At 47.4% G+C, this 26843-nt stretch overlaps 1 protein-coding gene across 3 annotated transcripts in view; it reads left to right on the top strand.

Annotated features, from left to right (window-relative positions):
• Positions 1 to 26843, top strand: part of AGPAT3 (1-acylglycerol-3-phosphate O-acyltransferase 3) — a 296303-nt gene that overhangs the window by 179148 nt on the left and 90312 nt on the right. For all 3 annotated transcript variants that reach the window (XM_069202940.1, XM_069202941.1, XM_069202942.1), the window contains 3 exons: positions 20098 to 20259; positions 21136 to 21289; positions 24535 to 24637. In XM_069202940.1, the coding sequence (XP_069059041.1) occupies positions 20098 to 20259; positions 21136 to 21289; positions 24535 to 24637 (419 nt within the window). The remainder of the gene's footprint in view (positions 1 to 20097; positions 20260 to 21135; positions 21290 to 24534; positions 24638 to 26843) is intronic.

Here is a 26843-nt window from a genome sequence, read left to right as displayed (position 1 = left end):
ATCAAAAGTACAGGTTAGGGAAAGAACACTGGTGCTGGGGCCTGGTTAGCAGGCCTCAGCACACTTTCAATTCAAAACATAGCATCAGCAAAGGCAAAAAGTCAGGGGGTAACCATGCCAAGGAGGCATTTCCTTACACAGTTTGAGAACTACAATGTTTCCTAATGTCAGTGGTTCCCAACTTGTGGTCCGGGGACCACTGAGGTCCGCAAAGCCTCCTCTGAGGTCCACGACTGCTTACAAAACTAAATAATAACAGATTAATAAAGTGTAAATAAAGTATCTGAATGGAGGAAGCTGGCTCTTTATATAGTGACTCAAAAAGAAGTACACTGCAAAGATTCCAGGCAAGCCCCCCAAAGGAATCACAGAAGCACAAATTATATCCCAAATGCTCTATTGTGGTAGTGTGGCTGAGCACTTACGCATATCAGAGGGTAGTGCTAAGCATGTAAAGGTAGTAAGCGAGACACACTCAATAAAGAAATTCAACACCAACTTTAAAAAATAACACATACTTTTAGATTAAATTTAGATACCAAGATCACCAGAATCGGGTGAATTATTAATTTTTACAGTTTTCAAAAGTTGACAGTGCAATTATTTAATGCGGTGATGTTATCCTATGCGGGGAAAAACATGTACTGCATTTGGGCACTAAACAGCAACTTATGGGACTGTACTCCAGGACTTAAAGTGAGTATGTGGCAAGGTCCAAGGCCACACCAAGTCACCTCAGGAGGCTCTGGGGGTCCGGTTGCAGGGGTTTGTTATGGCGTTGGGTGTCCCATTCACTTCAGTGGGGAACTGTCTGGTCTGGAAGATGCTAGCAGGAACTGGGGAGCCAGTCCTGGGGAACCCACAGGAGGGCTTGACCCTGAAGGTCCTCTGGCACGTCGGGACACTGTTGGTCCATTTCTCCTTGGGACGTGGGGCTTGGGTGCAGTGGTGTATTTTGGCGTCTGATCCGGTGCTGTAGTTACTCGCAGTTGGAGGGGGCCTGAAGAAAGAGGCTGCAGGCAGCGACTGGAAGTGCAGTCCGGCCAAACCCAAAGGTGGGCTCGGCTCTAGAGGGTCTCAGGACCCCGTGGGCACGGAGGACTCCCTCTGACTCGGTATATGGGTCTCGGGTGCAGACGTGCTTTGAGGCATCGGGTTGCTATTGTCAGGGACTTGCTCTGGGTCTTGGTGACCTGGTGAAGAGGAGAAACGGGGCAGTAGGGCCACTCTTGTGAATGGCCTTTTGGATCCTGAGGTCCCTCGATTGTAGATCTGCTTTGGTGCTGTTGGAATCTGGATTGGACCACCAACAAGCCTTGGTTGCTGCAAAGGGTCCATTACCCCAGGGACACCTTGCAGGAAGCCTCCCTCGCCGTGACGCTTTGGGTGGTGTCAGTCTCAAGACTTCGGTGAAGTGGAGGGGCTGACCTCCTGGGCTCCAGCAGTCAGTCTTCTCCTGTCTCGTTGATCCCTCGGAGGACCCAGTGGCCAGTGGAGCAGAATACTGGACGTTGCCTGCAGAGGGAAGCAGCTCCTCTGGTACAAGGGAGATTCTCTGGCGATTGGTGAAGCACTGGTATCTCTCCCAGTTTCTCGGAGTCTGCACAGCGGCAGTACGAGTCTGTTTCTCCACGAGGGTAGGATGCAGCAGGAAGGCTGGCAGAGTTGGTGCCAAGTAAAGTCGTGCTGGTCAGTTCTCGGGTCAACAGCCTTCTTTATCCACTCCTATTGTATCCGTTGAAATATGAACTCCCCAGAATACTCAATTTAGGAGTGTTAAGGGGAGTGAGAGGTAGTAGCCAATGGGCTTTTTACCCCTGTGGTCACTACACCCCCAGATGACCACTTCCTTTGGGAAGTGGGCATCACCCTATCCTAGAGTTCCTAATTCCACTACATACAAGATGGTGGGATTCCTCATTTTATGTTCACTTCAGGCAGGTCACCCTAGAGGTGTGTTAAGCCTGCAAGTGCAACACACCTTCTGCGTAGCTAATTTTCCTACCTGTTCAGACGCCAAATGGGCCCTGATCAGGGGGGGTCGGCATCTCTCTTCTGAAGCCAGATTTGCATACTGAAGACGGTTGGTTCTTTGAAGACCCCTGCCTAGGAAATTAGATTTGCAGTTCATCTTGTTTGGAGGAGCAGGATTTGTTCCGACCCCTCAACAGCAAGGCTCTCACCCTTTGGGGTCAAACTTGTCTCTGGTGGCTGATTGGATAAAACCAGTCAGTCTGCACACCAGTAGTTGGTAGGTTTTCTGGGGGCACCTCTAAGGTGCTCTCTAAGTGCATGTACTAATAAATCCATCACTGGCATCAGTGTGGGTTTATTAATACGAGGTGTTTGATACTAAATACCGTAGGTTTCGGTGAAACCTTTATGTAGTTGGGGAACTCATTTTGACCAGTGCATACCTTAAGGTGGCTTCCCTGTTCACTTGAAAGGTCAGTAATTGAACTGACCAGCACAGGGGCATATCTGCTCATGCGACTGTCCTCACATGTAATATAATGCACCCTGCCTTAGGGGTGCCTTACAAAAATGACATGCAGTGCTCGGGGACATGTTATGGTTTCACTTTCTGGAGCATCTTGTCAATCATCCTGCACTAGTAGTCTGTACAAGTTTGGTGCTGGGTCCCTTAGAGTAGCACAAGTTATCCTACAGCTTTTAGGGGACCCTTTTAAGTTCCGATGCCCTAGGTACCAGAGGTACCATTTACTACGTACTTACTGAGGTGCTAAAGGCATGGCCACTTGGGGATCAAGTGACCAGGTGTCTTATTTTTGGGGATGGAACTCTGCCACTGACGCCCTGGTTAGCTGGAACCCATTGCACTTCAAAGTGGCATCAAAAGCCAGGCAAAAGGTGGAGCTGGCTACTGCGACCATTACCAGGTTTCCTACAGTAAATGTACAATTTAACATTTAAAAATGTACTCTAAATGTCAAAGAATTTGAAATTGGAGACTACAGGTTAAATTAGTATCCTCAGATTGATTCATGGGAGCAGCGCGGGTGCATCAAACAGGATACATTATGGACGATCTGTGGCTTCAACTGAAATTAGAAAAGCTCCAACCTTCCTATTTTTTTTAGGTTTTTTTAATATTTGTTTGCAAATTAAATTAAATGTGTTATATGTGGTTGAATACTTGTTTCTGTGTTTTTTGTGTGTATTGTTTTGCGGTTCAAATCATCAACAATGTTTAGGCCGGGGTCCCCGGCTAACAGTAATGACTCAGTGGGGTGGGGGTCCTTGAGTTCCAGTAATGATTCAGTGGGGATCCCGGGGGTCCAGTAATGATAAAGTGGGGGTCCACAGAAGTCAAAAGTTTGGGAATCAATGCCTTGGGTGATATGGCTAGCCATGTACATTTGAGGTCCAACGCTGTGCAGAATTTGTGTAAAGAGCTGGTCTGAGACTAGCAATTTGATTTTCTGTGGCGATCAGCTTGGCTTCTTCACCCAGTGGGACATTTACTGCAGACTCAATAGATACATCTTAGGTACTGCAGAGGTCCCTCAAGTTCAGATGGAAACAGCAAGGTTCTGGGAGATTAGAGAGGCAAAGGGTGGATAGTTTAAAATGAACCTCAGAGGCAGGAAGAAACCTGCAAAGAACCTCAACCTAGTTGCAATAGAGAGAAAATCCTACGTGGGCAGTTTAGGACCCTACAAAAGAGGTAGGACACTACTCTGTATTACCGAACGAGATAAGATATACTGTCAGTGGGCAGTATTGAAACGGGATGTGAGCAAACAAGGTTTGCGTCTGTCGAGCTGAAAACTATTTGGTCAAATCATAGTCAAACAAGGTTATGGAGTGTTCTATGTGGAGCTCTACAAGAGCAAAACCACACCCTGATATGAGAATGTCATACCTAGCTTCAGCAGTGATCCCCGTACGCAGCCCTGAAACTAGAGAAGAATTTAAGGCAACCATATCAAGAGGAGGTATGGCCTGCAGTAAGAGGCCTCAAGATTGCAGAAGCCCAGGCACCAATTATTTTTCAGCAAGCTTCTTACAAAATCTTTGCAGCCTCACTGCTGCACACTCTTATAGAAGTCCTTAATGAGGTGCCACACAAGGGGGCCCCAACCCTGGCCATGATAGAGGCCTCCGTCTCTCCAGTACTCATGCCAAGTAAAGCCCCAGTGGCATGTGCCTCCTATGGGCCATTGTTGCTGCTCAAAGTTATTGCCCAAGATCCTGATGGTGAAGCTCTGGCCCCGCATCACCATCCAGTACATCCAGACAAGGCAGCGTTTATCCATGGAAAGAATGCAGGAGGTAATACAACAATCTTATCAACATTGAGAGAAAAGGCAGTAGGGAGGCAGTCCTCCCGTCACAACACAGTACAAGCCTTTGACAGGGTGGACTGAGCCTTTCTAGAGGACCCTCTGAAAAGGACGGGTCTAGCAGAAAAGTTCTTTAGATATTGGTGGGCATCTGGCCTCCACACCCCTCTACCAATCAGTCAGAGAGACTCTGATAAAACCCACATCTCAGAGTGTGGGGAAAGGGAGGCCCGCTCTCCTCATTACTCTTTACACAGAAACAGGACCCAGCACACATCAAACTGGGCAGTTGGTTACAGATTATACCTGGATCTTAGTTTTGGAATCGGATGGGTAAGTGTCACCATTGCTACCAAGTTTACAAAATTGGGATTCTAGGGTGTAGGAAGTTGGCTCTGTATGTGCTATTTCAAAGTAAGGAATAGCATGCACAGAGTCCAAGGGTTCCCCTTAGAGGTAAAATAGTGGTAAAAGAGAATACTAATGCTCTATTTTGTGGTAGTGTGGTCGAGCAGTAGGCTTATCCAAGGAGTAGTGTTAAGCATTTGTTGTACATACACATAGACAATAAATGAGGTACACACACTCCGAGACAAATCCAGCCAATAGGTTTTGTTATAGAAAAATATCTTTTCTTAGTTTATTTTAAGAACCACAGGTTCATATTTTACATGTAATAGCTCTTTTGAAAGGTATTGCAGGTAAGTACTCTAGGAACTTTGAATCATTACTTTAGCATGTATACTTATCACATAAAACACGATAAGCTGTTTTAAAAGTGGACACAGTGCAATTTTCACAGTTCCTGGGGGAGGTAAGTTATTGTTAGTTTCAACAGGTAAGTAAGGCACTTACAGGTTTCAGTTTTTGGTCCAAGGTAGCCCACCGTTGGGGGTTCAGAGCAACCCCAAAGTTATCACACCAGCAGCTCAGGGCAGGTCAGGTGCAAAGGTCAAAGAGGTGCCCAAAATACATAGGCTATAATGGAGAGAAGGGGGTGCCCCGGTTCCAGTCTGCCAGCAGGTAAGTACCCGCGTCTTCGGAGGGCAGACCAGGGGGGTTTTGTAGGGCACCGGGGGGGACACAAGCCCACACAGAAATTTCACCCTCGGCGGCGCGGGGGCGGCCGGGTGCAGTGTGCAAACACGCGTCGGGTTTCCTTCAGGTTTCAATGGGAGACCAAGGGGTCTCTTCAGCGATGCAGGCAAGGGGGGGGCTCCCCGGGGTAGCCACCACCTGGACAAGGGAGAGGGCCTCCTGGGGGTCACTCCGGCACAGAAGTTCCATTTCTTTAGGGGCTGGGGGCTGCGGGTGCAGGGTCTTTTCCAGCCGTCGGGAAATGGAGTTCAGACAGTCGCGGTCAGGGGGAGCCTGGGGATTCCCTCTGCAGGCATCGCTGTGGGGGCTCAGGGGGGACAACTTTGGTTACTCAGTCGTAGAGTCGCCGGAGGGTCCTCCCTGAGTTGGTTGTTCTCCACCAGTCGAGTCTGGGTCGCCGGGTGCAGTGTTGCAAGTCTCACGCTTCTTGAGGGGAATTGCAGGGGTCTTTAAATCTGCTCCTTGTAACAAAGTTGCAGTTCTTTTGGAGCAGTGCCGCTGTCCTCAGGAGTTTCTTGTCTTTTTCGAAGCAGGGCAGTCCTCAGAGGATTCAGAGGTCGCTGGTCTCTTGGAAAGCGTCGCTGGAGCAGGTTCTTTGGAAGGCAGGAGACAGGCCGGTAAGTCTGGGGCCAAGGCAGTTGGTGTCTTCTGGTCTTCCTCTGCAGGGGTTTGTCAGCTCGGCAGTCCTTCTTGTAGTTGCAGGAATCTCACTCTTTAGGTTCAGGGAAGCCCTTAAATACTAAATTTAAGGGTGTGTTTAGGTCTGGGGGGTTAGTAGCCAATGGCTACTAGCCCTGAGGGTGGGTACACCCTCTTTGTGCCTCCTCCCAAGGGGAGGGGGTCACATCCCTAATCCTATTGGGGGAATCCTCCATCTGCAAGATGGAGGATTTCTAAAAGTTAGTCACCTCAGCTCAGGACACCTTAGGGGCTGTCCTGACTGGCCAGTGACTCCTCCTTGTTATTCTCAGTTCGATGGCATCTGTCGCTGTAGATACGCATGTTCTGCAATAGCTCGCCATCTGGTGTTGGGCCGGAGTGTTACAAGTTGTTTTTCTTCGAAGAAGTCTTTCGAGTCACGGGACCGAGTGACTCCTCCTTTTGTCTCCATTGCGCATGGGCGTCGACTCCATCTTCGATTGTTTTTTTTCCGCCATCGGGTTCGGACGTGTTCCTGTCGCTCCGAGTTTCGGAACGGAAAATTAGCTAATTTCGGAAGATTTTCGTCTGTATTGTTGCGTTCGGGATCGGCGTACTTAGATTCCACACCGCATCGAAGATCGGAGAGCTCCGGTGCCCTTCGGGGTAGTTTTTTCGATCCTCCGTCGGGGCCTGGTCGGCCTGACCGCGTGCTGAAGAACGCCGATGGAACGGACCCCGTTCCGTTTCTGCCCCAAATGCCACAATAAATACCCCTACACAGACCAACACTTGGTCTGCAACCTGTGCCTGTCACCTGAGCACAGCGAAGACACCTGCGAGGCCTGTCGTGCGTTCCGGTCCCGAAAAACACTCCGAGACCGTCGAGCCAGAAGACTTCAGATGGCGTCCACGCCGACAGCCCAACGGGAGTTCGAGGAACAAGAAGAGGAAGGTACCTTCTCGATCCAAGACTCCGACTCCGAAGGATTCGACGATACACAAACCGTGAGTAAGACGTCGAAATCCACTCAAAGGAACATTTACAAGGCCCAGGGGACGCCACTGCCACCAGGCCATGGCTCGACCCATAAAATCGGTGACCGACCGTCGGCACCGAAAAAGGCCCAAACAGTGCCGAGATCGTCCGACTCCGGTCGAGACACCGGCACGCAGCCTTCTCGGGACCGAGAAAGTGCTGGAGACAAGCCTCGACACCGAGATGCCGGTGTGGACACGGCTCGACGCCGAGACAGCGGCACCGAAACAGATCGACGCCGAGAGGTTTCGGCCCCGAAAAGGAAAAAAGTCACCTCGGAGCCGAAAAAACACGCAGACAAAGTTTCGATGCCGAAACAGACTGCAAGCGACCCAGCTTCAGGCTCTTATACAGAAGAGCACTCGCTAACCTCCCAAATGCAGAAGCATAGGTTTGAGGAAGAGCTACAAGCAACTGATGTAGACCATACGCAAAAGCGTATCTTCATTCAGCAGGGGACAGGAAAAATAAGCACCCTTCCCCCCCATTAGGAGAAAGAGAAGGTTGGAGTTCCAGACGGAACAAACACCACAACCAAAAGTGGTGAAAAGAGTTACACCACCACCCTCTCCTCCGCCCGTGATTAACGTTTCACCAGCACAAACTCCATCACACTCCCCAGCTCACACCACCATGAGCCAGGGTGACCAAGATCAGGACGCATGGGACCTATACGACGCCCCAGTGTCAGATAACAGTCCGGAGGCATACCCTACAAAGCCATCTCCACCAGAAGACAGCACTGCGTACTCTCAAGTGGTGGCTAGAGCAGCACAATTTCACCACGTAAGCCTCCACTCAGAACAGGTCGAGGATGATTTCTTATTCAACACACTCTCCTCCACCCACAGCTCATACCAAAGCCTGCCTATGCTCCCTGGTATGCTCCGGCACGCAAAAGACATCTTTAAGGAGCCGGTCAAAAGTAGGGCAATCACACCAAGGGTGGAAAAAAAGTATAAGCCGCCTCCTACGGACCCGGTTTTCATCACTACACAGCTGCCACCAGACTCTGTTGTTGTAGGAGCAGCTAGGAAAAGGGCCAACTCTCACACATCTGGAGATGCACCACCCCCAGATAAAGAAAGCCGCAAGTTCGATGCAGCTGGTAAAAGAGTCGCAGCACAAGCTGCAAACCAGTGGCGCATCGCGAACTCCCAGGCACTACTTGCGCGCTATGACAGAGCCCACTGGGACGAGATGCAACATCTCATTAAACATCTGCCCAAGGACTTACAAAATAGGGCAAAACAAGTGGTTGAAGAGGGACAGACCATCTCCAACAACCAGATACGCTCCTCCATGGACGCTGCAGATACAGCTGCACGGACAATTAATACATCTGTAACTATCAGAAGGCATGCATGGCTCCGAACGTCTGGATTTAAACCAGAGATTCAACAAGCAGTTCTCAATATGCCTTTTAATGAAAAAGAACTGTTCGGTCCAGAAGTGGACACAGCGAGTGAGAAACTCAAAAAAGATACAGACACTGCCAAAGCCATGGGCGCACTCTACTCCCCGCAGAGCAGAGGGAATTACAGCACATTCCGTAAAACGCCCTTTCGAGGGGGGTTTCGGGGTCAAAGCACACAAGCCAGCACCTCACAAGCCACACCGTCCAGTTACCAGGGACAGTATAGAGGAGGTTTTCGGGGACAATATAGAGGAGGGCAATTCCCTAGAAATAGAGGGAGATTTCAAAGCCCCAAAACCCCTACTACTAAACAGTGACTCACATGTCACTCACCCCCTCCACACAACACCAGTGGGGGGAAGAATAGGTCATTATTACAAAGCATGGGAGAAAATCACTACAGACACTTGGGTTCTAGCAATTATCCAACATGGTTATTGCATAGAATTTCTACAATTCCCTCCAAACATACCACCAAAAGCACAAAATCTAACAACACACCATTCCAATCTCCTGGAGATAGAAGTGCAGGCACTATTGCAAAAGAATGCAATCGAATTAGTGCCAAACACACAAATAAACACAGGAGTTTACTCAATGTACTTTCTGATACCAAAGAAGGACAAAACACTGAGACCAATCCTAGACCTCAGAGTAGTGAACACTTTCATCAAATCAGACCACTTCCACATGGTCACACTACAAGAAGTATTGCCATTGCTAAAACTACACGACTACATGGCAACTTTAGACCTCAAGGATGCTTATTTCCATATACCAATACACCCATCGCACAGGAAATACCTAAGGTTTGTATTCAAAGGAATACATTACCAATTCAAGGTACTGCCTTTCGGATTAACAACCGCACCAAGAGTCTTTACCAAATGTCTAGCGGTAGTCGCTGCACACATAAGAAGGCAGCAAATACATGTGTTCCCATATTTGGACGACTGGCTAATCAAGGCCCATTCGTTCATACAGTGCTCAAATCACACAAATCAGATCATACAAACCCTCTTCAAACTCGGGTTCACCGTCAACTTTACAAAATCCAACATTCTGCCGCGCAAGGTACAACAATACCTAGGAGCCATAATAGACACATCAAAGGGAGTAGCCACTCCAAGTCCACAAAGAATTCTAAATTTCAACACCATCATACAACGCATGTATCCAACACAAAAGATACAGGCAAAGATGGTATTACAACTCCTAGGCATGATGTCTTCATGCATAGCCATTGTCCCAAACGCAAGACTGCACATGAGGCCCTTACAACAATGCCTAGCATCACAGTGGTCTCAAGCACAGGGTCACCTTCTAGATCTGGTGTTAATAGACCGCCAAACTTACCTCTCGCTTCTGTGGTAGAACAACATAAATTTAAACAAGGGGCGGCCTTTCCAAGACCCAGTGCCACAATACGTAATAACAGATGCTTCCATGACAGGGTGGGGAGCACACCTCGATCAACACAGCATACAAGGACAATGGAACGTACATCAAACAAAACTGCATATCAATCACCTAGAACTTCTAGCAGTTTTTCAAGCACTAAAAGCCTTCCAACCAATAATAGTTCACAAATACATTCTCGTCAAAACAGACAACATGACAACAATGTATTATCTAAACAAGCAGGGGGGGACGCACTCCACGCAGTTAAGCCTGCTAGCACAAAAAATTTGGCATTGGGCAATTCACAACCAAATTCGCCTAATAGCACAGTTTATACCAGGGATCCAAAATCAACTCGCAGACAATCTCTCTCGAGATCATCAACAGGTCCACGAATGGGAAATTCACCCCCAAATTCTGAACACTTATTTCAAACTCTGGGGAACACCTCAGATAGACTTGTTTGCGACAAGGGAGAACGCAAAATGCCAAAACTTCGCATCCAGATACCCACACAAACAATCCCAAGGCAATGCCCTATGGATGAACTGGTCAGGGATATTTGCTTACGCTTTTCCTCCTCTCCCTCTCCTTCCTTACCTGGTAAACAAACTCAGTCAAAGCAAACTCAAACTCATATTGATAGCACCAACTTGGGCAAGGCAACCCTGGTACACAACGCTGCTAGACCTATCAGTGGTACCCTGCATCAAATTGCCCAACAGGCCAGATCTGTTGACACAGCACAACCAAAAGATCAGACACCCAGATCCAGCATCGCTGAATCTAGCAATCTGGCTCCTGAAATCCTAGAATTCGGGCACTTACAACTTACCCAAGAATGTATGGAAGTCATAAAACAGGCCAGAAGGCCATCCACCAGGCACTGTTATGCAAGTAAATGGAAGAGGTTTGTTTGCTACTGCCATATTAATCAAATACAACCATTACACACAACTCCAGAACATGTAGTGGGTTACTTGCTTCACTTACAAAAATCTAACCTAGCTTTCTCTTCCATTAAAATACACCTTGCAGCAATTTCTGCATACCTGCAGACTACCTATTCAACTTCCCTATATAAGATACCAGTCATTAAAGCATTCATGGAGGGCCTTAGGAGAATTATACCACCAAGAACACTACCTGTTCCTTCATGGAACCTAAATGTTGTCCTAACTAGACTTATGGGTCCACCTTTTGAACCCATGCACTCCTGCAACATACAGTTCCTAACCTGGAAGGTGGCATTTCTCATCGCCATTACTTCCCTAAGAAGAGTAAGCGAGATTCAGGCGTTTACAATACAGGAACCTTTTATACAACTACACAAAAATAAAGTCGTCTTAAGGACCAATCCTAAATTTTTGCCAAAGGTTATTTCACCGTTCCATCTAAATCAAACAGTGGAACTTCCAGTGTTCTTTCCACAGCCAGATACCGTAGCTGAAAGGGCGCTACATACATTAGATGTCAAAAGAGCATTGATGTATTACATTGACAGAACAAAAAACATCAGAAAGACTAAACAACTCTTTATTGCATTTCAAAAACCTCATGCAGGAAACCCAATTTCAAAACAAGGTATAGCCAGATGGATAGTTAAATGCATCCAAATCTGCTACCTTAAAGCTAAACGACAGCTGCCCATTACACCAAGGGCACACTCAACCAGAAAGAAAGGTGCTACCATGGCCTTTCTAGGAAACATCCCAATGCAAGAAATATGTAAGGCAGCCACATGGTCTACGCCTCACACATTCACCAAGCACTACTGTGTAGACGTGTTATCCGCACAACAAGCCACAGTAGGTCAAGCTGTATTAAGAACATTATTTCAGACTACTTCCACTCCTACAGGCTGATCCACCGCTTTTGGGGAAATAACTGCTTACTAGTCTATGCAGAACATGCGTATCTACAGCGACAGATGCCATCGAACTGAAAATGTCACTTACCCAGTGTACATCTGTTCGTGGCATCAGTCGCAGTAGATTCGCATGTGCCCACCCGCCTCCCCGGGAGCCTGTAGCAGTTTGGAAGTTACCTTCAATTATTTATATATGTATCATCTCAACCTTAAATAGGTGCATACTTAGTCACTCCATTGCATGGGCACTATTACTACAATTCAACTCCTACCTCACCCTCTGCGGGGAAAAACAATCTAAGATGGGGTCGACGCCCATGCGCAATGGAGACAAAAGGAGGAGTCACTCGGTCCCGTGACTCGAAAGACTTCTTCGAAGAAAAACAACTTGTAACACTCCGGCCCAACACCAGATGGCGAGCTATTGCAGAACATGCGAATCTACTGCGACTGATGCCACGAACAGATGTACACTGGGTAAGTGACATTTTCATTATTTTCTCCGGCCTTGCCGCCAAAAGTGGGGGCCGGGGCCGGAGGGGGCGGGCAACTCCACTAGCTGGAGTGTCCTGCGGGGCTGTGACAAAGGGGTGAGCCTTTGAGGCTCACCGCCAGGTGTTACAGCTCCTGCCTGGGGGAGGTGTTAGCATCTCCACCCAGTGCAGGCTCTGTTACTGGCCTCAGAGTGATAAAGGCACTCTCCCCATGGGGCCAGCAACATGTCTCTAGTGTGGCAGGCTGCTGGAACCAGTCAGCCTACACAGATAGTCGGTTAAGTTTCAGGGGGCACCTCTAAGGTGCCCTCTGTGGTGTATTTTACAATAAAATGTACACTGGCATCAGTGTGCATTTATTGTGCTGAGAAGTTTGATACCAAACTTCCCAGTTTTCAGTGTAGCCATTATGGTGCTGTGGAGTTCGTGTAAAACAGACTCCCAGACCATATACTCTTATGGCTACCCTGCACTTACAATGTCTAAGGTTTTGCTTAGACACTGTAGGGGCACAGTGCTCATGCACTGGTACCCTCACCTATGGTATAGTGCACCCTGCCTTAGGGCTGTAAGGCCTGCTAGAGGGGTGTCTTACCTATACTGCATAGGCAGTGAGAGGCTGGCATGGCACCCTGAGGGGAGTGCCATGTCGACTTACTCATTTTGTTCTCACTAGCACACACAAGCTGGTAAGCAGTGTGTCTGTGCTGAGTGAGGGGTCTCTTAGGGTGGCATAATACATGCTGCAGCCCTTAGAGACCTTCCCTGGCATCAGGGCCCTTGGTACCAGAGGTACCAGTTACAAGGGACTTATCTGGATGCCAAGGTGTGCCAATTGTGGAATCAAAAGTACAGGTTAGGGAAAGAACACTGGTGCTGGGGCCTGGTTAGCAGGCCTCAGCACACTTTCAATTCAAAACATAGCATCAGCAAAGGCAAAAAGTCAGGGGGTAACCATGCCAAGGAGGCATTTCCTTACATAGGGCTTCAAAATGTAACTCTGCAACGATGAGACAAAGTCACTGGCATCTGTATACCGGTGGTCCAATGCAGCGATTGGCTATCTATTTAGGTGTATAGCTAGTGGGTACCATCTTAGAGCTCCTGAGGATGATGAGATTGGATCTTGGCAGCTGGAAACACACAGTGCTATATGGTGGAGGATGCATTGCAGTAGTCCATCTTTCCTAAAATTCTCTGCATCTTCCAGGCCACCCCCCCATGCATCTGACAAGAGGAGATACGAAAACTGCAATTACTTGCCTGCAGTATAATTGGCAGAGCGGAAAGGGGAGAATACGAGATAGGCAATGCTTTCAGAGATTTAGGTAAAAAGTTCTGGGAATCCCTAACTTGTGGTGCTTTTATCAAGCAACACAACTCATATTCCTGATGGAGGGTGTAAAGAAATGGCTCCCTGTTGCAGTTACCCCCCACTTTTTGCCTGATACTGACTTGACTGAGAAGTGTGCTGGGACCCTGCTAACCACGCCCCAGCACCAGTGTTCTTTCACCTAAAATGTACCATTGTTTCCACAATTGGCACAACCCTGGCACCTAGGTAAGTCCCTTGTAACTGGTACCCCTGGTACCAAGGGCCCTGATGCCAGGGAAGGTCTCTAAGGGCTCCAGCATGTCTTATGCCACCCTAGGGACCCCTCACTCAGCACAGACACACTGCTTGCCAGCTTGTGTGTGCTGGTGGGGAGAAAATGACTAAGTCGACATGGCACTCCCCTCAGGGTGCCATGCCAACCTCCCACTGCCTGTGGCATAGGTAAGTCACCCCTCTAGTAGGCCTTACAGCCCTAAGGCAGGGTGCACTATACCACAGGTGAGGGCATATGTGCATGAGCACTATGCCCCTACAGTGTCTAAGCAAAACCTTGGACATTGTAAGTGCAGGGTGGCCATAAGAGTATATGGTCTGGGAGTCTGTCAAAAACGAACTCCACAGCTCCATAATGGCTACACTGAATACTGGGAAGTTTAGTATCAAACTTCTGAGAATAATAAACCCACACTGATGCCAGTGTTGGATTTATTAAAAAATGCACACAGAGGGCATCTTAGAGATACCCCCTGTATTTTACCCAATTGTTCAGTGCAGGACTGACTGGTCTGTGCCAGCCTGCTGCTGAGAGACGAGTTTCTGACCCCATGCGGTGAGAGCCTTTGTGCTCTCTGAGGACAGAAACAAAGCCTGCTCTGGGTGGAGGTGCTTCACAACTCCCCCCTGCCGGAACTGTAACACCTAGCAGTGAGCTTCAAAGGCTCAAGCTTCGTGTTACAATGCCCCAGGGCACTCCAGCTAGTGGAGATGCCCGCCCCCTGGACACAGCCCCCACTTTTGGCGGCAAGTCCAGGAGAGATAATGAGAAAAACAAGGAGTCGTCACTGGCCAGTCAGGACAGCCCCTTAGGTGTCCTGAGCTGAGGTGACTCTGACTTTTAGAAATCCTCCATCTTGTAGAAGGAGGATTCCCCCAATAGGGATAGGAATGTGACCCCCTCCCCTTGGAAGGAGGCACAAAGAGGGTGTACCCACCCTCAGGGCTAGTAGCCATTGGCTACTAACCCCCCAGACCTAAACACGCCCTTAAATTTAGTATTTAAGGGCTTCCCTGAACCTAAGAATTTAGATTCCTGCAACTTACCGAAGAAGAAGACTGCTGAGCTGAAAACCCCTGCAGAAGAAGAAAGAAGACACCAACTTCTTTGGCCCCAGTCCTACCGGCCTGTCTCCTGCCGTCTAAAGAAACCTGCTCCAGCGACACTTTCTCAAGGACCAGCGACCTCTGAATCCTCAGAGGACTGCCCTGCTTCAAGAGGAACAAGAAACTCCTGAGGACAGCGGACCTGCTCCAAAAAGACTGCAACTTTGTTACAGAGAAGCAGATTTAAAGACTCCTGCAATCCCCGCAAGAAGCGTGAGACTTGCAACCCTGCACCCGGCGACCCCGACTGGTGGAGAACCAACACCTCAGGTAGGACCCTCCGGCGACTCCAAAACTGTGAGTAACCAAAGTTGTCCCCCCTGAGCCCCCACAGCGACGCCTGCAGAGGGAATCCCCAGGCTCCCCCTGACCGCGACTGCCTGACTCTAAAAACCCGACGGCTGGAAAACACCCTGCACCCGCAGCCCCCAGCACCTGAAGGATCGGAACTTCAGTGCAGGAGTGACCCCCAGGAGGCCCTCTCCCTTGCCCAGGTGGTGGCTACCCCGAGGAGCCCCCCACTTGCCTGCCTGCATCGCTGAAGAGACCCCTTGGTCTCCCATTGATTTACTTTGGAAACCCGACGCATATTTGCACACTGCACCCGGCCGCCCCAGTGCCGCTGGGGGTGTACTTTTTGTGTGAGCTTGTGTCCCCCCCTGGTGCCCTACAAAACCCCCCTGGTCTGCCCTCCGAAGACGCGGGTACTTACCTGCTGGCAGACTGGAACCGGGGCACCCCCTTCTCTCCATTGAAGCCTATGTGTTTTGGGCACCCCTTTGAACTCTGCACCTGACCGGCCCTGAGCTGCTGGTGTGGTAACTTTGGGGTTGCTCTGAACCCCCAACGGTGGGCTACCTTGGACCCCAATCTTAACCCTGTAGGTGGTTTACTTACCTGCAAAACATATACATGCTAATGTAATGATTCAAAGTTCCTAAAGTACTTACCTGCAATACCTTTCAAATGAGATATTACATGTAGAATTTGAACCTGTGGTTCTTAAAATAAACTAAGAAAATATATTTTTCTATAACAAAACCTATTGGCTGGATTTGTCTCTGAGTGTGTGTTCCTCATTTATTGCCTGTGTGTGTACAACAAATGCTTAACACTACTCCTTGGATAAACCTACTGCTCGACCACACTACCACAAAATAGAGCATTGGTATTATCTCTTTTTGCCACTATCTTACCTCTAAGGGGAACCCTTGGACTCTGTGCATACTATTCCTTACTTTGAAATAGCACATACAGAGCCAACTTCCTACAGAGGGAGATTGATAGACTCTGGTGGATGATTGAACACACTGTCCGGAAGGCTTTATGGGAAGTACCCGGGCTGCAGAGAAAACATTGAGATGCCAAACTTTACATCTCTCTGATCATGAAAGCACTGATGTGGCCCTGCGACTAAAACGGGGACTGCAAGAGGCTTGCCGTCATTCCTAACCCTGCTTACTCCTGTATGGGACACCAACGTCAATGATAATAGCTTTTGAATAACTCCAGACCTGTTTCAGAAAGATATAGTGACGCCCTTCCTGCAGGCAAAGAAGGATGTCAGGCTTTGAGAATGAACAATTCAGATGCCAAGAAGTGTGGCATTGGGTTTGGACTCTGTAGGAAGTTGGCTCTGTATGTGCTATTTCAAAGTAAGGAATAGCATGCACAGAGTCCAAGGGTTCCCCTTAGAGGTAAATCCTCAGAGGATTCAGAGGTCGCTGGTCCCTTTGGAAGGCGTCGCTGGAGCAGAATTCTTTGGAAGGCAGGAGACAGGCCGGTGAATTTCTGGAGCCAAGGCAGTTGTTGTCTTCTGGTCTTCCTCTGCAGGGGTTTTCAGCTAGGCAGTCCTTCTTCTTGTTGTTGCAGGAATCTAATTTTCTAGGGTTCAGGGTAGCCCTTAAATACTAAATTTAAGGGCGTGTTTAGGTCTGGGGGGTTAGTAGCCAATGGCTACTAGCCCTGAGGGTGGGTACACCCTCTTTGTGCCTCCTCCCAAGGGGAGGGGGTCACAATCCTAACCCTATTGGGGGAATCCTCCATCTGCAAGATGGAGGATTTCTAAAAGTCAGAGTCACCTCAGCTCAGGACACCTTAGGGGCTGTCCTGACTGGCCAGTGACTACTCCTTGTTATTCTCATTATTTTCTCCGGCCTTACCGCCAAAAGTGGGGGCCGGGGCCGGAGGGGGCGGGCAACTCCACTAGCTGGAGTGTCCTGCGGTGCTGTGACAAAGGGGTGAGCCTTTGAGGCTCACCGCCAGGTGTTACAGCTCCTGCCTGGGGGAGGTGTTAGCATCTCCACCCAGTGCAGGCTTTGTTACTGGCCTCAGAGTGACAAAGGCACTCTCCCCATGGGGCCAGCAACATGTCTCTAGTGTGGCAGGCTGCTGGAACCAGTCAGCCTACACAGATAGTCGGTTAAGTTTCAGGGGGCACCTCTAAGGTGCCCTCTGTGGTGTATTTTACAATAAAATGTACACTGGCATCAGTGTGCATTTATTGTGCTGAGAAGTTTGATACCAAACTTCCCAGTTTTCAGTGTAGCCATTATGGTGCTGTGGAGTTCGTGTAAAACAGACTCCCAGACCATATACTCTTATGGCTACCCTGCACTTACAATGTCTAAGGTTTTGCTTAGACACTGTAGGGGCACAGTGCTCATGCACTGGTACCCTCACCTATGGTATAGTGCACCCTGCCTTCGGGCTGTAAGGCCTGCTAGAGGGGTGTCTTACCTATACTGAATAGGCAGTGAGAGGCTGGCATGGCACCCTGAGGGGAGTGCCATGTCGACTTACTCATTTTGTTCTCACTAGCACACACAAGCTGGTAAGCAGTGTGTCTGTGCTGAGTGAGGGGTCTCTAGGGTGGCATAATACATGCTGCAGCCCTTAGAGACCTTCCCTGGCATCAGGGCCCTTGGTACCAGAGGTACCAGTTACAAGGGACTTATCTGGGTGCCAGGGTGTGCCAATTGTGGAATCAAAAGTACAGGTTAGGGAAAGAACACTGGTGCTGGGGCCTGGTTAGCAGGCCTCAGCACACTTTCAATTCAAAACATAGCATCAGCAAAGGCAAAAAGTCAGGGGGTAACCATGCCAAGGAGGCATTTCCTTACAGACTCTGTTTAAAAGTTGAGCTACCAGTCCACGAATGCCCTTTTAAAATGATCCTTATCCACCATGTACAGTCATCTCACTAGACCAGAGGGGGAAACGTCCTCCCTCTGAAAGTGTCTGGGGAAAAAATATACAATACAGGTAGAAAAAGACCAGGGAGAAGACATTGTAAGAGCAAGCAACTTTGCATCTAGTGCGAGTGGCCTTGTCACACTGTTAAAAATCTTACACAGATGATAACCAATCAGATATATTAGACTAAACCAGATCAGAAAGTTGCAAGGGACTCAGGAGATTTGAGTACATTAACACATTTCCTCTGGGCCTTCCCCAAGATTCAGTGTTTTTCGGAGCGCGTCTGGACAGCTGTGAGTCGAGAAAATTACAGTCTCAAAGTGTTCACGCTACGCATCCTGAGAGAATCAATAAATCGACTACACATAGGGAGGCAAGTTCATATCCCATCTACTACTAGCAGCAAGAGTGGGGACACATGACTTCAAAAGGTATGTTGAATGCTAGCAAAGGAGAAGCTGTCTCAGATAGCAGACAACGGCGGGAGGGCTTTTCAAACGCAGTGGGAGCATCTAGCCATCCAAATGGCGCAAGACTAAGGAACTGAAGAGCCCGCCACACTTCAGAATGCTGAGCTTTTTGTGAGGGAATAAGTATATTTTGAACCCCACACTCGGCTGCAAAACTGAGTGGCGCTGGATGGTGACTGATAATATAAAGAGACTTCAAGTGAAAGAGTATTAGTTACGTAGCACTCATATTTGGTAAGATTGAGTCTCCATTTGTGGATAGTTTAGGAAGGAAGTAGAGTGATAAGGTGGAGGGAGATTTGAGGGTACTATTTCTCTTATATCTGAGGTTTTTCCCCCTCTTAAATCCAATAAAGAATATTGAAACGTAAACTCCGATAGTTGCCCAGGCAGATGCTAAACTGCTCTGCTCCTTTTCCTATCTCAATATCTGGGGTGAGGCAGGTTCCGTTTGCAATCTTGCTCTCCTCTGGTTTTTCTTCTTGGAATTAAGTACAGAAGCTGCAATTAGGGTTTTCACTGATGTTATTCCATAAAATGGGCTTTCCTTTTCAGGAAGACTGTGAGCTGCACACTGAACTCTTATAAAGCAGCACCTGGTGCATTGATACACATGGGCTTCAAAGTCTTGAACCTGTCAACAAAGGGCTTTCTGAAATGGAATTATATCTTCACACCCCAGTGTTCCCACAAAACGATCTTGTGGCACTGTTTTGGGTAACGTCTGCATCATCCCAAGGTCGGCCAGTGGGAACAGATAACCTCACAGAGCCAGGGTTCTGACTCATCAATTACTAGATACACCAGGATTTCTGTGTAGAGGCTATTGGGAAGGTTGGATTTTACACACATTTTTCATTTAAAAATAAATATCTGGACTGTCTCATGTATCTGGTTTTCAATATGATGCCTGTTCTGAGCTCACGTCTGTTGTGCCACCACCTTCCACCCTTGTTGTAATTGTACTCTCTCTGTTACTGCTGAAGGCTGAATGATGCTTTGGTATCTCACTATAAAGAACAAGCAGTGTATTGCTTGGTACTGCCTGCAGCTGACTTCCTACCTGGTTTATCTTGACCAGTGTCCTCGGATTCCTCATGTCTGACATTGTGCTTTCCACGGTGCTCTTTGTGCTGGTCTGGCTGGCTGCGCCTCATTGCCTGGTGGAGATTTGTGCACTACAGTCTACTAATCGCAAAGTTACCTGGGGCACTGCTGTCTAGGTTGTTCCATAATTTCTGCAAAGTTTGATGATTCTTGATCTAGTCTGCTGTGCTCGGTGGACCAAACTAGTTAGAGGAGCTCTGTTCACCCACCTTCTCAGTAACCAAGAGTTTGAGTCTGTGGGCACAGCACTCCACTGTGTGCTCTTTATGCATGCCCCATCTATAATTGCTGTTCTCAGAACTTCTGCGTTTTATATATCAACGCTCTTCTCTTCTCCCCAGAGTTCGAAGGTGTTGGCCAAGAAAGAGCTCCTGAAGGTGCCCCTAATTGGCTGGACCTGGTACTTCCTGGAGATTGTTTTCTGCAAACGGAAGTGGGAAGAAGATCGGGACACTGTTGTGGAAGGCCTGAGGAACCTTGCAGACTATCCTGAATACATGTGGGTGAGTGTTGCCCTTGAGGAGGGAGTGCTGGTCACCTTTATTGCTAATTAATGCTTGAGCCCTACTGTAATGGTAATCTTTTTGGCATTCTGTATGTGGTTCCTCCAATCTGTGTAATTCCTAATCCAGGTGTGACTTTCTTTCGTCTTTGTAATTTCATAAATATCTACATTTTGCAGCTATTGCACATGCTTCCTTGCTCCTGGAGGACTTGAAGACCCTTCTCCGGCACAAGTGTGCTTACATATGCTTTAAAATGGAGCACTTGTGCCTGGAGCAGATGTGGGTTTAGGGCTGGTGCAGACATGAACTCGCACATCTTCAAGTTCAACGCATGCTTGTATGTCCTTGTGGGTGATGCAGGCATGGTGACCTGTGTTTGGGCCTACAGCACAATCATGCTTGAGTCCTTAAGCTTGCTGCAGCCATGGGCTAGTGTGTTTTTGTTGTTGATGCATAGTGTGTTGTATCCTAGTTGACTATCCAGTCACAAGTGTTTCCATATTCTGGTTGTCAGACTGGTCAGTACAGCTGTAACTTGGCTTTACTGTGGTTTGCTGATGACTTCATAATCAAGGTTAAGATGGATTGTCTTATTTAAATCCCCATTTAAGTCGCTTATAACTTAGAGTATGTTGCAGCGTGTAGTCTTACAAAGACTGAGTTGTGTGTTGGTTGCTTGGTGCTGTGTTCTGTGCGCCTGGTGCTGCTATGATCTCTGGTATGTTTTGGTGCCACAGCGCTGCCCCTTGCTCTCACGGGATCCCTGTTCTGCGTTCGGAGTTGGTTGGCTTTCTGTCGTGTACAGGTTCACTCCTGAGTTGCCTCTGACACGTGCAGCAGTAATTCCTCACTATGTGTTATTTGTTTCTTTAGTTTCTGTTGTACTGTGAAGGAACTCGTTTCACAGAAACAAAACATCACATCAGCATGGAGGTGGCAGAGTCCAAAGGATTGCCGAAGTTAAAGCATCACCTGCTGCCCCGAACCAAAGGCTTCACCACCGCCGTCCACTGTCTCCGGGGAACTGGTGAGCTGCGCTTCAGTGTTCAGCTGCTCTGTTTTTCAACTCTAATTGCTCATAGTTGCTTCAGCCAGGGCCAAATATGACCAGTCCACTCATGCGCACGGTCTGTTCGGAGGCACCCACGCCACGAGAAGCTAATCCCATCAGTCGGTCAAATGCATGGTCTAGCAGGCAGCACATCTACTGCCATGGGCCGAGCGGACCAAACTTAAGAACATGGAACAAGGGCTTTGTCCTGCTCTGTCGGACTCTAGGCCTGTGAACGTAGACCTTAGAACATAGAAAATGCAGCAGCCAGGCTTCTTATTCAATTACCAAAATATTCTTCTGCAAAACCGGCTATCTCGACTCTTCATTGGCTCCCTATGAAGGAGCGGATCCACTTTAAATCACTCTGCATTGTTCACAGGGCCCTACACGGTAGGGGTCCAATCTTCTTTAGAAAACTGATTTTCCTCTATACTTCATCTAGGAGCCTGCGGTCATCCTCTCTGCGGAATGTTTATATTTTCCGGTCCAAGAGAGCCTGGGGAAGTAATTCCTTCTCCAGTAAGGCTGTCCGTCTCTGGAATGCTCTTCCCTCTGAGCTCCGCCATGAATTCTCAGAGCGACTCTTCAGGAAAAAAACTTAAAACCATTCTTTTCTGCGACTAACTCACTCCTCTTCCTTCCGTACGTAGCTCCTGCTGTTAGCGCTGGGATGCCCTTGGGTAACTCCCCGCTTTATAAATCTACTAAACTAAACTTAACAGGGTGAGCCAGTCAGACCCAGCCTGTAATAAGGCCGTGCAAGTCTTTTTCCTAACGTGGGCTTGTACAAACCTCTTGTTGGATTGCAGCCCCACAGGACCTATGTTGATCAGCGTACGACAGGACGGGCCTAGACTAGTAGGGCAAGACCGACAGGACATTTTACCACCGAGGTCTATGCCGAGCCGACTACAACACAAATGGACACACCTCACAGCTACCTTGTAGAGACAATGCAAAGCGTAGTTTCACCATCTTAGACCGAATTACCTCATTTCTACCAATCTACAATTCTTATTCTTAACACTGAAAAATCCTATCATGCCTTGACCTACGTCTGTAGATGGTCAATATTAAGTCTAGAAAGCAGTGCCTGTCGCAGCTGTCTCGTGATAGACTATACCACTGTTACAGGTGTAGCGACCTGAAGACAGCATGCTGTTACAGTCCTCATATGCCAGCTCCCAATGGCAATCCCTTGTTGGAGCAGACCCAAAAGATGGGCCATGTTCGGATCGGCTTGGAGCCAAATGAATAAATACTTACGGTGTTGCACAGGCCTGCTGTTGCGTGCCCGACAGTACGGCGTGCAATACAGGCTTTGATGCATGTCAACACGGTCCATGATTGTGTGCTGAATTTTATGAAGTTAATATAATATGATAATTTTGCATTCTGCTAAATAGTCATGAAGGCTGTGGCTTTGAAGATTTCTGCATATTGACCTAGTAAAGATAAAGTAACAAACGGCTAATGCTTCTGTGCTTCTACTGAAAGCATTGTTTTTGGATTGGACTTGTAAGCAACAGGTGTGCGTTGCGAGTAGACAGGCCCCCGTGTGCGCCCTAGAAATACTAAGGGAGGAGAGGTATAAAAACTGAAGACGCCTCATCAGGGGTAGTAAGCGCTATATAAAATATTTTATAATACAATATGCAGATCAGTCTTCACCCTGCTCCCAATGGGAACCGTCCAGCCCGTACTGCCAGGCTAGGTGCCCCCTGAATAGGAACACAAGCAACACAAGAATTGTTTTGCCAGTATTGGGGTTCGCCAGTCAGGTGTCTCTTGGTTCCAGTAATACAGTGAGCACGGATTATGCAAGTTCGGAGCAGACCCCCTTATCTTTAACCTGAAAGGGATGTTTAGACAGGTTTCAGATTGCTAGCACCCATTTACTCATGCAAGCATAACTCCAAGGACGCAGTAAGAAATCACTGTCCTTTTTCCTCTTTCAGCTAAGGACAGTTTCCTGACAAAATATCCATCTCGAAGAGGTATACAACAATGCATAAAGTAGAAGCTACCGTTGTGATTATTTAAATAAACTGGAAGTGTACAGTATCAGATCCACAATCAATGACGTGGCATTACTGGGACTTGAGTGAGAGTCTCTAAAGTGAGTGAAGACATAAGTGGAGAAAATGCAAAATATTTTTTCAGTGTCCAAGACACACTATTTGGTCTTCTGTTTACTTGGATCTCGGAGTGGTGAGATTTGTCAAACTGACAGGGCCACAAAGATCAGAATGATGAAGTGGCCTTAAGCAGGACAGGAGGATCTTCAGTCGGTTGTGAAAGGCATCACACCTCACAATGTGAATCTTTCTCAGCTAGTCTAGAGTGTGTTTGGAAGAGCCCTGAGACTCCGACAACAAGAAGTGAGGCAAGTGGGGTGTGCCTGAGGTCAGTTTGTTACTTCATAAAAGAAAGCCTTTGCGGAAGTCTTCATTTGTGGCTGCCTTCAAGAAAAACACATTCTCATGGCCCGGCTCTGCAAATGCGTAGAAAGGAAATGCCGAACTTGAAACTGAAAGTGACCCCTTCTGTGTTGCATCAAACAACTTTCAAATGGGGACAATATTTGCACACATAAGCAGCTAGATTTTTTTGAATGAAATGGAAAAAAAATCAGGGTTAGAGACGAGGCCGTTTTGATTATTTGTTTTCTGGGGTCTTTGGTTTCACTGGGACTGTCTCTGCCATGGGTTTAAATCCACTGTTCGAACATTTGCTGGCCCCAGGACAAGAGATGCATGCGGTAGTCAGACTGCAATCTTTGCAAACTCTGGCGACAGCCTGGGTTCCGAAGCTGCAATGGGGGCTGGTTAAAGATGGCAGTGAAAAGGAGCTCTATAAGAAAGTGAGATAGATGTGGAGAGGTCTGCTGCTGCGTGGCACTGGCAAAAACATCTATATGGCAGGAGCCTGGGGCGGAGGGATGGAGTTAAGAGGTGGGTGGGTGGGATCGAGATTGAAGTGGTTTTCTTTTCTTCTCCTTGAATGTTGACCATGTATTATGTTGGAATCTTAATAAAAAGACCTTGAAGCATAAAAGTAAACCATTTTTTTTTTTTAAATGGGGGTCTATCTGTGTTTCTTGTTTGGATTGTCCATGTCCTTTTGAAATATGTATTGAGGTTTGTGTTCTACAGCCAACCTTCAGTCTTGCTATCAGCAGGACCTCTTGGCTCACTAACCCTTGTCTGTCTCGACAGTCTCTGCTGTATATGACGTGACCTTGAACTTCAGAGGCAACAAGAACCCATCTCTGCTGGGAATCCTCTATGGCAAGAACTATGAAGCGGACATGTGTGTCAGGTGAGGGAATCTTGGGCCTTCGGATTTGCTTGAGTTAAGTCTCTTGTACAGTCTTCAGGAAAACAAAAATCAAAAACTGTATTGATTGGACATATTCAGCTGTCTACCAACCTCTGAGCAAAGGTTACTGCAGGGCAAGGAGGGAGTGGTGCCCTGAGGGACATTGAGCAAGCGCAGTCTGCTCCCAGAGAGCAGATAACTCAGCGGGCTGTTCGTTGTCAACATGTAAGCCAAAGAAATGTAAAATTTTTATTAAAGGCAACTGCTTGCCAGGAAGGTAGCATTGCCATTACACTGATCCGCTCCTTCGCAGCAGGACCCCTCACCAGAGCCTGCTTGTCATTTTGTTTCTCAACTTTTATATTGCGCGAACACCATCCAAGGGTCCTGGAGCGCTTCACAAGAGCATCAGTAACTTTACACACAGACACATTCAGCTACCCTTAGGCCACTGGTTGTAAAAAAAGACTGCCACCCCGGGACGGGTAATTCCCACAGTTTAAATTCCTCTGCTGAAGATGTGCGTTACATGTTAATCTGCAAAGGCTTTAGAGCCGTACTGGCTTTAACTGACCTAATCACTCAAAGCTTTGTGATGCCAAAGATTTCTTGTTTTTGAATGGTAGAGCAAAGAGTTAGCAACTGGGCTATGAAGTGTATGCTTTTAATTGTAAATGTATTTAGAACGCGCTTACTACACCTGGCGGTGTTGAATGGACAGTAATATATTAAAAATAATAATAAATCCATTACGTTCACTCTGGGTATTACTACAATTTATCATTTGGAAGCACCATTTTATCTTAATTGTTTTGCGCATTTTGTAGCAGTCTATATTATACTGTGTACTGCAAGTTTAAAACAATGAATTACATATTCACAGTGAATTATTTCACAGGCTGTGACTTCATAGCACTCGAAAGTCATTTTTCTCCGCTGCACCAACCAAGACTTAATTCTGTGATTGAAAAAGCCTGTAGATTTCACGTACGCGCAGTCTATTGGCTTTGCCAATGCTTTTTTCAACGACCTGATGAGATTTTTTTTGACAAGGAGCATCTAAGGGCAACTATGTGCTTTGTCTCCACACTTGTATATAAACAACATTCCTGAAGTCTGATTGAGAGTTGAAGCGACTGGAGATGCATTGTCGCAGCCACAAGGACCTGGATTTTTAACGTGATTCCACCCTTTAGGCTCTGCCAGAAGTCAGTGTAACATGTTCATTTGGAATCTAGTTAGCAGAAATCTATGGTCCCTGTTAATAAAAAAAAATATTAAGGTATGGTGCAACTAGCGGAGTAGTTTTACGGAGGATATACCCCATATCATTGGCTTAATTGATTCTGAGGTCTCCCTTTCAGATTGTCTCACAGCCATATTAGCTTTTTCACCCAGCCTGCATCACTTTCTATGATCTTCTCAGGGGCATTAAAAGGTTCCAGATGCCCCAAAGTTGCAGGTGTGGTCTTGATGTGCTTCTGCATGGGATAGAGAGAGCCCTCTCCAGCCCCAGACAACCCAATAGAGTGTGGTTCATTCCTACTTCTTGTTTCAGCCACTCTGCTGGCCGCCTTAATAAAAGATAGAGGTATTTGGTCAGACAAGTACGTACAAGTACAAGCCTAGCTCCTGGTGGCTTAGGTAGGAAGGGATAGACTTAGACTTCAAAGGGGAACAAGTCTCTGCAGCATCAGACAAAACGCCCAAGAAAGGGATTCAACCTTCGATTTCTCTGCCTTGTCCATAAAAGTTAAAAGACCTGGTAGATCTTGGGCCAGCCACCATCACATTAAACTGTAAATTAAGTCTTCAATTCCAATGACACCATAAGGTAACACAATTAACAATCTGGCTTTAGAGCCCAGTGGCAGTTCTAGATAACAGCAACGAGTTGTCTGCATATAATAATGCTGTAACCACGCAGCTTCCCACCCGAGGAAAATCAATATTATTTGAAAGAAGAGCTGATTCAAAGGTATTAATACACAATGTGAACAAAAAAGCAAGCCTCCCTGCTGCCGCATTTGATAGCAACGCCTCGGAGGAAGAACAGCCCGCAAGGTATCTCATCACTACAGACCTATTGGAGTGCAAATCTCTGAAAAAATGTCAAGGGACAATAATATATTCCACAGTATTGCTCGGTTAACACACTCAAATGATGAGGTGAGGTTCATAAAGGACGTGTGGATGTCCCACAGAG

The sequence above is a fragment of the Pleurodeles waltl genome, chromosome 8, assembly GCF_031143425.1.
Source record: "Pleurodeles waltl isolate 20211129_DDA chromosome 8, aPleWal1.hap1.20221129, whole genome shotgun sequence".
Lineage (NCBI taxonomy): Eukaryota > Metazoa > Chordata > Amphibia > Caudata > Salamandridae > Pleurodeles > Pleurodeles waltl.
Note: the sequence above shows the minus strand (reverse complement) of the source record. Positions and strands in the feature narration are given on the sequence as shown.